Genomic DNA, 12891 nt, shown 5'->3' with positions numbered 1-12891 from the left:
TGTTGAAAAGCACCAGTAACCAGCATATTCAGAGGCAGTACCTGGACAGAGTCAGGACAAAGCATGGGCAGGGGCCAGGGCAGGTAGCAGAACCTGTCCAGATAACTGAAATATTCAGACTGATATCCAGAGAACTAGGATAGCAAAAAAGATAGAAGACTGAAAATCTCAGCTGTCCGGATAAAGTTCCAGCGCTTTACACCATTATCCACAGTCTCCTGATAGTGGCATTGGATATCCGAACGTGGCATCTGAATATCTGCTATAGAAATCCCAGTACAGAGGAGATATGGAACTAGAGTTCGTTCCCAGGAACTTGTACCCTCCTTTAAACACGGGTCCCCCTTCTTACCCTAAGTTTTCTCTTCTCCTCACAGCAGCAGAGGGAGCTCAAGGACACTTTAAAGGGCTCCCACACTGGGTTCAGGTTGTTCTTGATGACCTGTAAGAAAGAATTGTCCATATAGTCACTGTAACATCACAAGGTCAGACTAAAGTCAAGTGGTGGCAGATGGCACTGCAGACCAACCCACAACTTCAACACCCTGCCTGAAATTAAACAGTAGCACAGGAAAGTCTCCTAGAAGAGAAATTAAACTGATTATTTAAAGAGGCTCCAATATTGAAAAATTGATTGGGATGAAATGTCAACGGAGGAAACACCAGTACTTACATTACTACTACTACTATTTAACATTTCTAAAGCGCTACCAGGGTTGCGCAGCGCTGTACAATCTAACAAAGAAGGACAGTCCCTGCTCAAAGGAGCTTACAATCTAAAGGACAAAAAGTGCAGTCAATCAAGATTGAGGCAGTCAATTTATTTATTTATTTATTGCATTTGTATCCCACATTTTTCCACCTCTTTGCGGGCTCAGTGTGGCTTACAATAAGATATGAATAATGGAAATACATTTGTTACAACTTGGCTATAGGTTACATTGTACAAGTTTTGTGAAACCATCGAAGTATCATTAAGAATATGACAATGGGACATCAACATTGAAACGTTGGAAAGAGACAATGGGAAGCTTAAAGGGCAGTGTTAAGACACAGAGATATATGGTGTACATATTCAGGGCCGTGCCGATGCGGTAAGTGGGGTAAGCACTGCAGGAGGGCGCCCACCTCTGGAGGGCGCCGCCGCAGTGCTTACCCTCGCCCTGCGCCGCCGAGGCCTTTAAATCTTTTACTTGCAGTCGCAGCAGCGTCTGTGAAAGCGGAGCGCTGCCGACGTCTTCCTTCCCTTCGCGCTGTTGGTTCCCTCAGTGTCCCGCCTTCTTCTGACGTCAGAAGAAGGCGGGACACTGAGGGAACCAACAGTGCGAAGGGAAGGGAGACGTCGGCAGCGCTCCGCTTTCACAGACGCTGCTGCGACTGCAAGTAAAAGATTTAAAGGCCTCGGCGGCGCGCCGCGATCATCTTCACGGGGGGGGCGCACGCGCCAACTGTTCATCTGCGGGGGGGGCGCCAACTGTTCGTCTGCGGGGGGGCGGCACAGACCCTTGGCACGGGCCTGTACATATTCCTGTGAGTAAATGTATGAGTGATGTGGAATTACGGGGGATGAGGGTTAGGAGTGGATGTATGGAGCATTGATGATCAGTGAGTGTGGACTCTATGTGTTTTGGCTCTTGCCATAAATTGTTTCAAACAGATAAGTCTTCAGTAATTTGCGGAAGGAGGCTGGATAGAGGTACAATGGTTAGGTGCCGAAGGCGACATTGAAGAGGTGGGCTTTGAGCAAGGATTTGAAGATGCTTTTTCTGTAGCCCTGAGTCCAGGCTAGTCAGGAAGAAGTTTGCACTACCTTACAGACACCTTGAGTGCTAGTGGTATGGGGGGAGAAATGCTCATGGGACAAGGGACTATCAATAGCATTATTATAGAAAGTGATACACAGAAGGTTTGCCTTCCAATTGAAAATCAGTAAAGCAGCACCGACACTGCTGCTTAGAAACCTGCAGATCTGACTTTTTTTGGCTTCTCACATCCAAAAGGGTTCTCCCCAGGGCTTTTTTTGAGGCGGTACTTGGGGGTACTGAGTACCGGCACCTTTTCCATTGTCTGCTACAATGACCCATGGACCCCAAGTTTTAATGAAAGAGCTCAGGCTCTACACACCAATTCTGCCTTGTCATAGATTCTGTGACTGGTTGCAGGGGGCCTGGCTATTGTGGGGTGGGTCCCTCAGTGATTACCCCACCCCTGAAGGGTGGCCTAGCATTTGAGTACCGGCACCTTTTTTTTCCTAGAAATAATGCACTGGTTCTCCCACACCCTGCTCTACACTCGGCAGGGCCACCGAGAGACTGGGCCGGGCCCGGGGCAAGACCGCCCCCCGAGGTCGAGGTCCCGCCGCTCCCCCCTTCCACCCCTCCTAGGTCGCAGCCGCCACTTCCCCCTCCGCCTGCCCCCTCCATCCACCACCGGGCCGGGCCCCCTGCATTGAAATCACAATGACTCTCACCTCCGTGTGAAAGCGCTGCAGGCAGCAGGGCAGCAGATTGCCTCCCTTCGGCCCCTCCTTGTGTCCCACCCTCACGGAAGTTATGTCAGACGAGGGCAGGACACAGGGAGTGAAGGAGGCCCGAAGGGAGGCGATCTGCTGCTGCCTGCAGCGCTTTCACACGGAGGTGAGAGGCGCTGTGATTTCAATGCAGGGGGCCCGGCCCGGTGGCAGACGGTCGACGACGGAGGGCAGGTGGGACTGCAGCGCCGGGCCCCCCTTGGAGGCTTGGGCCCGGGGAATTTTGTCCCCCCTGCCCCCCCCCCCCCCCCTCTCTGCGGCCCTGACACTCGGGAGTTGAGTTTAGATCAGTTCTTGAATTATTTAACTTCAGGCCAGGTATTCTGTTAGCACTGCATGTCTATGTAGGAACAATCTGTTGTAATCTGACCTGTAATAGCTGTACTGATGTTCTAATGCCCACTGCAATGTTTATGGTGCTTCCTTTTCCCATGTAGGCCCTTGTTGTGTGTGACTCATGGCAGCTGCTGCTATTATAGTATGGAAGATTTTCTCTATATGTCCTGAGTGACTTTTATAGAGTTTTGTAATACTTCACAATATCCCTGGTATTAGAGAGGATTTATATTAATAAGCATTGGAACAGCTAATAGAGATGATACATATTCCAACCCTGTTTGGAAACTCAATAAACTAACGGCCAGAGATCTGGACCCTAGTGGCCATTTGACAGCCTACCAAAAAAAAAAAAACCTGATAGGCAGTAACCGCAGGATTTCTGCTGAACACCATTATTCTCATGGTCAGCAAGATGACGCTGGACTGCGTGACGAGGGCTGACAGGAAACTAATTATTAAAGTACCTACGTATTTTTTCAGAATACTGCAAATACTGTACTGTTTAATATGTTGCAAATTATTTTGATTTTTTTTTTTGGCACATAATTCCCTGGAGTCTGTTCAGTGTGCATATTACTATCAGTAACACAGACATTTTGCTAATTGGATTATAAAAGCTTCTTTGCTAGCCACTGACAATATATCAAGAAGTCGTAAATAAATAAAAATACTTAGGCGAGGCAGGCTGCACCCGAGTGACATAGCGAAGCTGACATATCCTTCTTGTCCAGGGAGAAAAGTGTCTCCCAATTTATTTAAAATAGTTATAGTCTGCCTATTTAATACAATTATGTTTGAAAAGTATGATTGGAACAATACATAACAGACAGAAATGCTCATACATTTAATGCTCATATACCAGATAACAAAAAGAATTAAAAATACCTAAGGAACATAAATCTGCATGGCTGTACAACGCAATTTGATTTCTGACTCTTTGCAGTGGGCTGGATGGGGCAGTGGATGCATTTAAGGTTAACTCTCTAGTGTGCACTTAAGGGATTTGGAGGCATGTTTAAATCTGAACTGTATTAGCTGGTGTCGGGGTTGGGGGGGAGTGGGGAGTAGGATACAGAGTGTATTTAGGGTTGGGTTTGGAGGTATGTTTAAAGTACTGAATTACTGTATAGTTTCTTTATTTTTTTTCAGTGCTGTTTCTATTCTGTGGAATATTATTCTGTCTCTCTCCATGTGAAGTGTAGTTGCTTAGTGAGACTGTTTTATATATAAAATGGTCTGGCTATTGTTTACAAACTTAAAAAAAGGATTTGCAATAAATAAAAGTGCCCCCGCTGTTCCTTTTTGGCTGACAAAGGTGTTATCTCCCCCCCCCCCCCCCCACACACACACACACCAAGGATTTTAACTTACCCTACTCCAACCAGCTGAGTCACTAACCGCCCATGAAGGGCACACAGCTGAAGGTCAACCTAGGGCATCTGGTACCCATGCACTGGCCCTGAGGACGGGCAAGAGCCACCTAAAAGCATCAATCTGTAGCAGGAGCATAGCCAGAAGTCCAATTTTCTTGGGGGGAGGGGGGTGGAACCCAGAGGAGGACTGGGAGGCAAGCATTTCCTCTCAGCTCTTTTGCCCCCGCTCATACCTTTGCTGGCGAAATGCCCAAGTTCCACCAGCTGAAGAGACTCACTGGACAGCCCCCAGCCCCTGCTGCCTCTGATTCAATGGCTGATGCTGGAACGTCCACGCATGCTCAAAACTGAGCTCGGAACCAGGGCCGCCAAGGGGGGGGCAGGGGGGACAAAATTCCCCGGGCCCAGGCTTCCAAGGGGGGCCCAGTGCCAGGGTCAGGCCGCTGGCGCTGCAGTTCCCAGTCTCACCTGCCTGCCTCCTCGGCTCCGGGCCCCCTGCATTCGAAGCGGCAGTCACAGATCGCCTCCCTTTGGGCCTTCCCTCCCTATGTCCTGCCCTCACGGAAACTGGAAGTTACATCAGACGAGGGCGGGACACAGGGAGGGAAGGCCAGAAGAGAGGCGATCTGCTACCCTGAATGCAGGGGGCCTGGAGCCCTGGAGGCAGGCAGGTGAGACCATGGCCTGCAGCAGGGGGGGAGCAGCGGCGGGGGGCGGAGGCGGGGCGGTCTTGCCCCGGGCCCGGCCTAGTCTCTCGGCGGCCCTGCTTGGAACTGAGCGTGCATGGAGGTGCTGAGACAGCACTGATGGGAGACCAGTCAGTAATCTCTTTGGTTTGGCAGGGGCTTGGGCATTACTACCAGCCATTCATCTGCTGCTGCAATTTTGCAGGGGTGGGGGGTTGAGCCCTGTGATAATGCGTGAACCGAGCTGGGCAGGAGGCCCTCATAAACATACAGCCAGACCAGGGGGAAGTGAAACAAAACTTTTATTAAACCATTACTGTAGCCTGTTATCCCACGGGTACAGTGAACAAGTATAGGCTCTTTTACTCCACAGTCAGCTGGGCAGGCTTCAGACCCACAGTCCTTCCACATATACACCTTTCCTTGCCAGGTTTTACCACCCAGGTCTGTCTCCTACCAGACCTCAACAGTATCCTTATACAGCTTATAAACCAAGCTTAGCCTACCTTGATTCAGGCTCTGGCAGCTGACTTACAAGCTGAAGAGACCCTCAAATAAGGGCGGCTTCTCTCCTCCCGGGACCTCCCTGGTGGAAACCTCTGTATCAGGGCCTCCTTAACATCTTCCCAGCTAAGGCAATTTAATGCCCACCTGGCCTGAGCCCCGCCCCTCTGACTCAGGCTGGGACTCAGCCTCTGCCTCGGCAGACTTTCGCCATCTTCTGGAAGGTGGCTGAACAGCATCAACAGGAAGGGAGTACTGTTCCCTATACCATCTACTCCCTCACAAGCCCAAAGTTGGGGGGTGGCCCTTGTAGACAAACACAGGGGAGGAGGCAAGGAGGTGCTGTAGCTTCTCATCACTCCTAGGCACTTACTAAATCATCTATGCTCATCAAGTCTGTTCCTACGTAATCTGCAGTAACTTAAAAGATGTAAAATCAATTATTGGGACTCTATAAGAGTTTGATTAACCCGTTTTCTGCACAGGAAGGGCAGTCGCATTAGAAAAAAGAGTTCAGAAGTAGGCACTTTTTAACTTTATGAAAGAGAGAGTTCAAATTTTCCAGAGCTCTGTCACATCTTCTCTTGTGCCGTCATCCCCCCTCCTCAATGGGTGGTGGTACGTGCTCTCCCCCCCCCCCCCCCCATGGCCAAATGGGGGCCTTGGCACACGTCAAAAACATGTACCAACACCAACACAGGCCCCCTTTTGCCACAGCTTCGCAAAAGGACCCCTTAACCAGCTATGCGTTACCTGTATTCAATGCTGAAGCCCAGACGTGACCCAGCATTAAATTTGCAGACAGAATGTCCGCAACAGAAAGCAAAAACGCTGAATACTGGGGCCCCTAGATTGTACTTGTTTATAAAAACCAGAATAGTTCTCTCAAAATCTGATAGTTGCAGGAAGGTTACTCCAGAGCTGTGGATCTACCACAGAGAACATTGACCCTCCGGCCCACTGCAAGCACATATTTCCCGAGGAGACAGTTGGGAGCAAAACAGAAGATACATACAAAGTTCTCTTAAATATTCTCACGATCCCCTTTCAACGCTTTAAAAGGCAAATGTCAGCATGTTACATTGACAGCACTTGACTACTGGCAGCCAGTGAAGCTGTTTCGTAGACGCAAAAAGAGGCTAAATTAGTACAAGTCTGAAACTTGTAAGCAGAAACGCCAATCATTAAGGCTTCAACTGTAGCTCCTGTCCAGTCACACGTCTTTCAATCATCTTAAAATATCCATTAGAACCTCTGTGAATAGAATTACGTCTTTCATTCCCTCACCTTGGGCTCTGCCAAACAAGATGAGCATTCAGGCTACAAACTCTTAAAAAGTTTTCTTAGGAAATTTAGGCCTTCTTTTCAAAGGGTCCGCACCAGTACACAGACTGTATGGAACTCTCTCTTTGAAATTTGCTGTGGGTGTCAAAAACGTGATCACTTGCACCAGTTTTTTTTCTGCAGGTGGATTTTTGCCGCAAAAGATTTGAATACGATGCCATTCTTCGACCAAAAAGCATTCGCATCACTAGTCGAAATGTTAGTCCTACCTCACTTGGATTACTGTAATGTTCTATTTCTTGGTATTACTACTACTACTTAACATTTCTAGAGCGCTACTAGGGTTACGCAGCGGTGTACAGTTTAACAAAGAAGGACAGTCCCTGCTCGAAGGAGCTTACAATCTAAAGGACGAAATGTCAAGTTGGGGCAGTCAAGATTTCCTGAATAGAGGTGTAGTGGTTAGGTGCCGAAGGCGACATTGAAGTATTAAGGTCGATATCAGAAAAAACTGCAAATCTTACAGAATACAGCTGCTAGACTAATATACAGATTGAATAGATATACTAGTGTTTCAACTCATCTAAACAAACTGCACTGGCTTCTCATAGCAGAAAGACTCGAGTTCAAAGCTGCTTGTTTAGTTTTTCAAATCTTACAGGGCTTCACCTCTGAATTGCTAAGACCACTTCGCTATGTCTAGTGCAGTCTAACAGACTGAAACAACAACTGATGCTAGCATCACTGTTCCGAAAGACAATTCGAAATCAGAAGATTTTCAGCTCTCTATTTCCCATTCTTGGAATCAGAATATAGAGCTCTCTAGCTATTCCCATCAGAACAGAAAACAGCTATCTCAAGTTGAGGAAGAGGGTAAAAATCTTTCTCTTCCCAAAGACTGCTTTGTAACAAGCCATCATGACGTCTACCTCCTAGTATCATCCATCATCCTTTCCTTAATGTTTTTAGTCTCATGTATTAATCCAATGGTCTCTAATGTTTCTCAAACCTCACACTAACACTTTTTGCTTTTATCTCACCTAGAAGGTAAACCACACTGAACCCTGCAAAGAGGATATTAGTGGCATTCAAGAATTGAATTAACGTAGACTACAGTGATCTGACTACAAAGATTTTGCACTAGCTCCAATTGATTCAGAATGCCACAGAGCAACTGATAGAAGGTTCTACATGAGATGATCGCACCACCATTTCTGCAAAAACTCCACTGGCTACCAGTACCCTATGGGGCTAAATTCAAAACTCTATATCTGATTTTCAGGACCCACCAGCTGGCACCTCGAATCTGTGTCCCGCCCTCGAGGAAATAGGAAGTTACATCAGAGGGCGGGACACAGTGAGTGAAGGGCCAACGACGAGACGGTTTTCTTCTTTTAAAGTCAGCAGCGCTGCAGATTCGAGGTGCCGGCCGGTGCACGGAGCTCAGCTGGTAGGCAGGTGGGGACTGTCGGGGGGAGTGAGAGGCGCTGCGCCGGGGGTGGGGGTCCACGCCAGGGGGGGTGCCATGCCACGCTGGGGGAAGGTGGACGGAGCACCCCCCCACCCGTTGTCCCCCGGGCGGACCGCCCCCACCGCCCCACCCTTGCTATGCCACTGCCTTCCCCCCTCACGCCTCCACTACCCCCTCCTGTGTTCACCTACCCATTGCTCATACCTCTCCTACTCCCTTCTCCCTTGCCTAGCTCTACCTACCTATCTCTTTTATTCTACTATATCTATTTATACTCTGTAATCCCTATTACTGTGTAAGCCGCATTGAACCTGCTTTAAGTGGGAAAGCACGGGGTACAATTGTAATAATAATAATAATAATAACCCAGTTCCCCAGGATCTCAGCCCACTGCATTAAGCATTAGGCTACTCCCAGCCCTCTCTAACCCAGACATGAGGTGAGCGATTGGAAGATGGTCTTCCATGTTCAGACAGATTTTTTGGTACTTTTAAAGATGATTGACTGTAGCACTATTAGACATACACAGCACTGAACATGTCCACCTTAGAGACACCATCAAGGGTGGGACACAGTAGAGGGACGCTTGCAGGGCCGACGCAGGCTGTCTATAAGAATTGCCACCAGTGACAACTCTGAGGTAGACATGGGGGGGGGGGTTCATAGAGAGATGGACAGATACTATGCCGTGAGCAGAGAAGAGGGAGAGAGGAGTGTGACATGCCATCACTGAGGTGCTTTGGGGGCCGTATGGACCGCTAGATTAGATGGGCCTGAGGCAAGAATGGGTGGGCCTGTGCCCACCCAGGCCCACCTGTAGCTACGCCACTGGCCAAGAGCCTGCTTTCAAATAGGTCCAGAATCTTGCAAAATAAACAAAACCCTGCAAAAAGACAGTTTTAAAACCTACAGAGCAAATTCATCAATCCATAAAAGCCCTAACACACCTAGGAGAAGAGAGTGCCATAAGAACTAGACCAGCCCTAGTGCACCAATATACCACCCCCATCTCCCCATCCCATAAATCACTTCCACTCCAGTCTTTGCCTGGGCAGTGGCACTCATAAGCTGCCTGCAGCCTGCACCGGGAATTTCTCTCTGAACTGTCCTGCCCTTCACAAAACAGGAAGTTGTGTCAAAAGGGGCGGGACGCTACAGAGAGAAAGTTCCAGTGCAGGCTGCAAGTATCCTATGAGTGCCGCTGCCCGAGCAAAGACTGAAGCGGAGGTGATTTTAAGGCACGGGAGGAGGGAGGGAGAATTGCAGAGCTTTGTGGGGGCCAGGAAATGAAGTGAGAGATGCCAGACTGTGCACAAAGGCAGGGGGGAGAATGCAAATCAACTGTCTGATAGGGGGTGAGTACGCAACACATGCACCTTGAATGGACACACCACTGCCCTACTGGGAAACTTTAGAATAAGATTACCCTTCACCTCAATCACACCTGCAGAACATGGACAGACCCTCAGCTGATACAAAATAAGGACCGTAAGAAAAATGCAGACAGAAACTGAAATGGTGACACCATCACCCCCCCCCCCCACACACACACACACACACACACCTCCATCCAAGAAAGCCAGACTCTATATGCAGTGCAATACTAGTTTTAAAAAAAATCACACAAAACACAAATGCAAAATACCAAAATACCAAAATACCTTAAAAGTTATTAAATAATATTTTTCTATCTTGGGCATTTTATTTTTCTAAGTGGGCTGGTCCCAGTCTCTTTCCCGCTTTCCTCTTAAATCCTTTTCCAGGTTTCCCTTTCCATTTCTACTCTCTCCTCTCGTCTTCTTTCTTTCTTTCTCGGCAATGCCGACATAGCCCATTCAAAGTGGATGGGATGTGTCTGCATTAGTGCCCGGCAGCTGCTAGCGCAGCTTAGTAAACGGGGGGGGGGGGGGGGGGGATGTTTTCTCTCTCACTTTGTCTGCATGTATATCCACCAATTTCAATTCTCATCCACTTACCCAGCTTTTCTCATCTCCTCTCATCCCCTCTGCAGCATTCCCCTTGCTCTCTCTCTCTCTCTCTCTCTCTCTCTCTCTCTCCTTTCCCAGTCTCCTATCCCATCCACTCTATCTTTCACCCACTCCCTAGTACTCATTTCCATTCTTTGTACTCAACCTCTCAGTCCTCACCTACCCTCCGTTGCCTCTCACTCCCTCAACAGCCCCTGCTCCATCCCTGTCTCTCTTTCCTTCCCTTGCCCTCTACCCCATCATCTCCTATTGCCTCTCTTTCATCATCTTTTTAACCCCATTTCTACCCCCACTCAACCCCTTCAGAGTTCCATCTCTTTCCTCTCATACCCTTCCCCAGTACCCCTATTCCTTTTCAATGCCTCTCATCCTCTCTCCAGTCTTCCAGGTCCTTCACATTATGTCTCAAACTTTCCCCACACTTCATCCCCTTTACTGTATCCCCTGTTTCACATCCTCACTGACTCATTCTCCCAGCCCATAAACATACCCCCACACTCACTATCCCCTTGAAATTCCCTCTCCATCTCTCACATTCATAATTCCCTGCTCTGCCTACCTACATTCTCCCACTCAGTCACCAAGTCCCAATCATCTTCTGCTCTGTTCCCCCTCCCCCATCCTATCTATCTTCTGCTCTGTCCCCCCCCCCCCCGAGTCCCATCCACATTCTGCTCTTTAAAGAGTCTCCTGTCCATTTGACATTTCTTTCCATGACCACCATCATTCCATTTGTGTCATTATTTGTCCAGTCCAGCATCATCTTTTTGTCCCTATGTACAGCTTCCCCCCTTACCTTTCTCTTGCAGCCCACCCCAAGGCCAGTATTTCTCCCTCTCTCTTCCTGCCTCCTCCCGGTAATCCAGCATCTCTCCCTCTGTCTCTTCCTCCATGGCTTCAGTGTCTCCCTCAATCCAGTCTTTCTTTTGAGTCTACTCCCTGTGTCCCAGCATCTCTTCCCCACCCCTTCATCTGATCTCTCTCTTCCCTCCATTCCCCTCCCCCATCCAGCATCTCTTCTTCCCCACCACTCCTGCAATTGGACACCTCACCTTCCCTTCCCTTTCTTCCCAATATGGCATCTCTTACTCTTCTGCCGCCCCTTCCCTCCATGCTTTCTGGTATCTTTCTCCCTTCTTTCCTCCCTTCTCTCCATCCTTTGCCATATCCTGCCTATCATGAAGTTGTATCAGAGGGAAGGAAGGCTTCTGAGGTCCCTGGAGACGGTCTGTCTTGATCACTGACACTGGGCTAGATGCATCAACCAAACGTTAAAAAATCTAAATCGTAAAAGTGCTTAACGAATTTGAAACAACGAAGAATGCACAAAAAAAACAGCTCAGAAATGTTCGGTGCGGTATTGAAAAGTACAATGTATCAAGCGTACGTTATCCCCATCGTTAATTTGCTCCTTAAGCATTTGTAGAGCAGCCACAAACGTATTAAACCTACGTGGGTTGCTTACGTCAGACTGGGGCGTGCGAGGGGGGGATCCCGACCTGCAAGCCTTTTAGCTGTCTGATCTAGCAGAAGAGTACAGTTGAAGATAACTCTAAAAAGAACGACCGACCCTGTAAATCCCCTTTTGTAACAAAAGACCTCTTTGCAGTTTGTTTACAGTACTGGGAAAATTGGCTTTAGGGGATAGAGTGTTAATTTTCAAAGCTGTTGGAGAAGGGGAGAGACAGGATTTTTAAGCTGCAGGGAGAAGCAGTATATTTTGTTTTGTAATGATGCAGGGGAAAGCGGAGAGCCACGTGTTTGTGTTTGTATCTCACTTTTCTTTTTAAACATGCTGGCTTGGATTTTTATGGTGCAGGGGGCCTTAACCACAGGTCTGAGCACACGTAAAATTTCTGACGGTAAATGATTCGTTGCAATCATCGGTATGGTTAGTGCATTCCGAATTGTCCACATTTCAATGGTAGTTTCTCCTTTGCATTCCGTTTTCGTTAGCTGCTTGCTTCCTAGGAAAAAGGCCTTAATGCATGCAACGGTTAGGAATTTCCTTCGTTAAAGGGTTGTTAGAGGGTCGTTAAGGTTTAGTGCATCTAGCCCACTGTTGGCTGACCCGTGAAAAGGTTGGAGGATCGCAAGGGAGGAGGGAGGAAGGAAAGAAAAGAGATGCTGAGCTGCATGGAGGGGGGGGGGGTCAAAGAGGGAGCTATGCCAGACCTCGCATGGAAGAAAGATGCCAGACAGGAAGAGATAACCTGTTCTGCTGCTTTCCTCCTCCCCCTCTCTGCATCACCTGGGGTAGCAGAAGGATGGCAAGTTGCCACCCCATAGTGAAGCCTATGCGAGTTGTAAGAGGGATAGCTCCATTGTTGGGGAATATGGAGTTTATTTATTTGTTGCATTTTTATCCCACATTTCCCCACCTATTTGCAGGCTCAATGTGGCTTACATAGTACAGTAGTGGCAGTCGCCAATACCGGCATGAACAAATACAAAGTGAGGTTATGACAGAATAATGATCAGGATTGATAGACACATTGGCGGTCATAAGGGGAAGAGTAGGTTATGTCCAGTACGAGCATTTATATTGTTGTGTTGCGGGGTTAAGGCATTTAGGTTGGGTCGTTTGAGTATGCCTTTTGAACAGGTTAGTCTTTAGGAGTTTATGATAGAGAATTGGAGGTGCAGGGTTTATGTTGAGATTCTGCCCAGTTCCGTTGAGAATCCAGACTTCACTTACACAGAAGAATTTGTTGTT

General features: G+C 48.1%; 1 protein-coding gene across 1 annotated transcript in view; it reads right to left on the bottom strand.

The window, feature by feature from the left end:
- CPNE7 (copine 7) overlaps window positions 1-12891 on the bottom strand; it is a 110539-nt gene that overhangs the window by 24930 nt on the left and 72718 nt on the right. The window contains exon 6 of the mRNA XM_030202750.1: window positions 353-442. Coding sequence (XP_030058610.1) covers window positions 353-442 — 90 coding nt within the window. The remainder of the gene's footprint in view (window positions 1-352; window positions 443-12891) is intronic.

This window comes from Microcaecilia unicolor, chromosome 5 (assembly GCF_901765095.1).
Source record: "Microcaecilia unicolor chromosome 5, aMicUni1.1, whole genome shotgun sequence".
NCBI lineage: Eukaryota > Metazoa > Chordata > Amphibia > Gymnophiona > Siphonopidae > Microcaecilia > Microcaecilia unicolor.
Note: the sequence above shows the minus strand (reverse complement) of the source record. Positions and strands in the feature narration are given on the sequence as shown.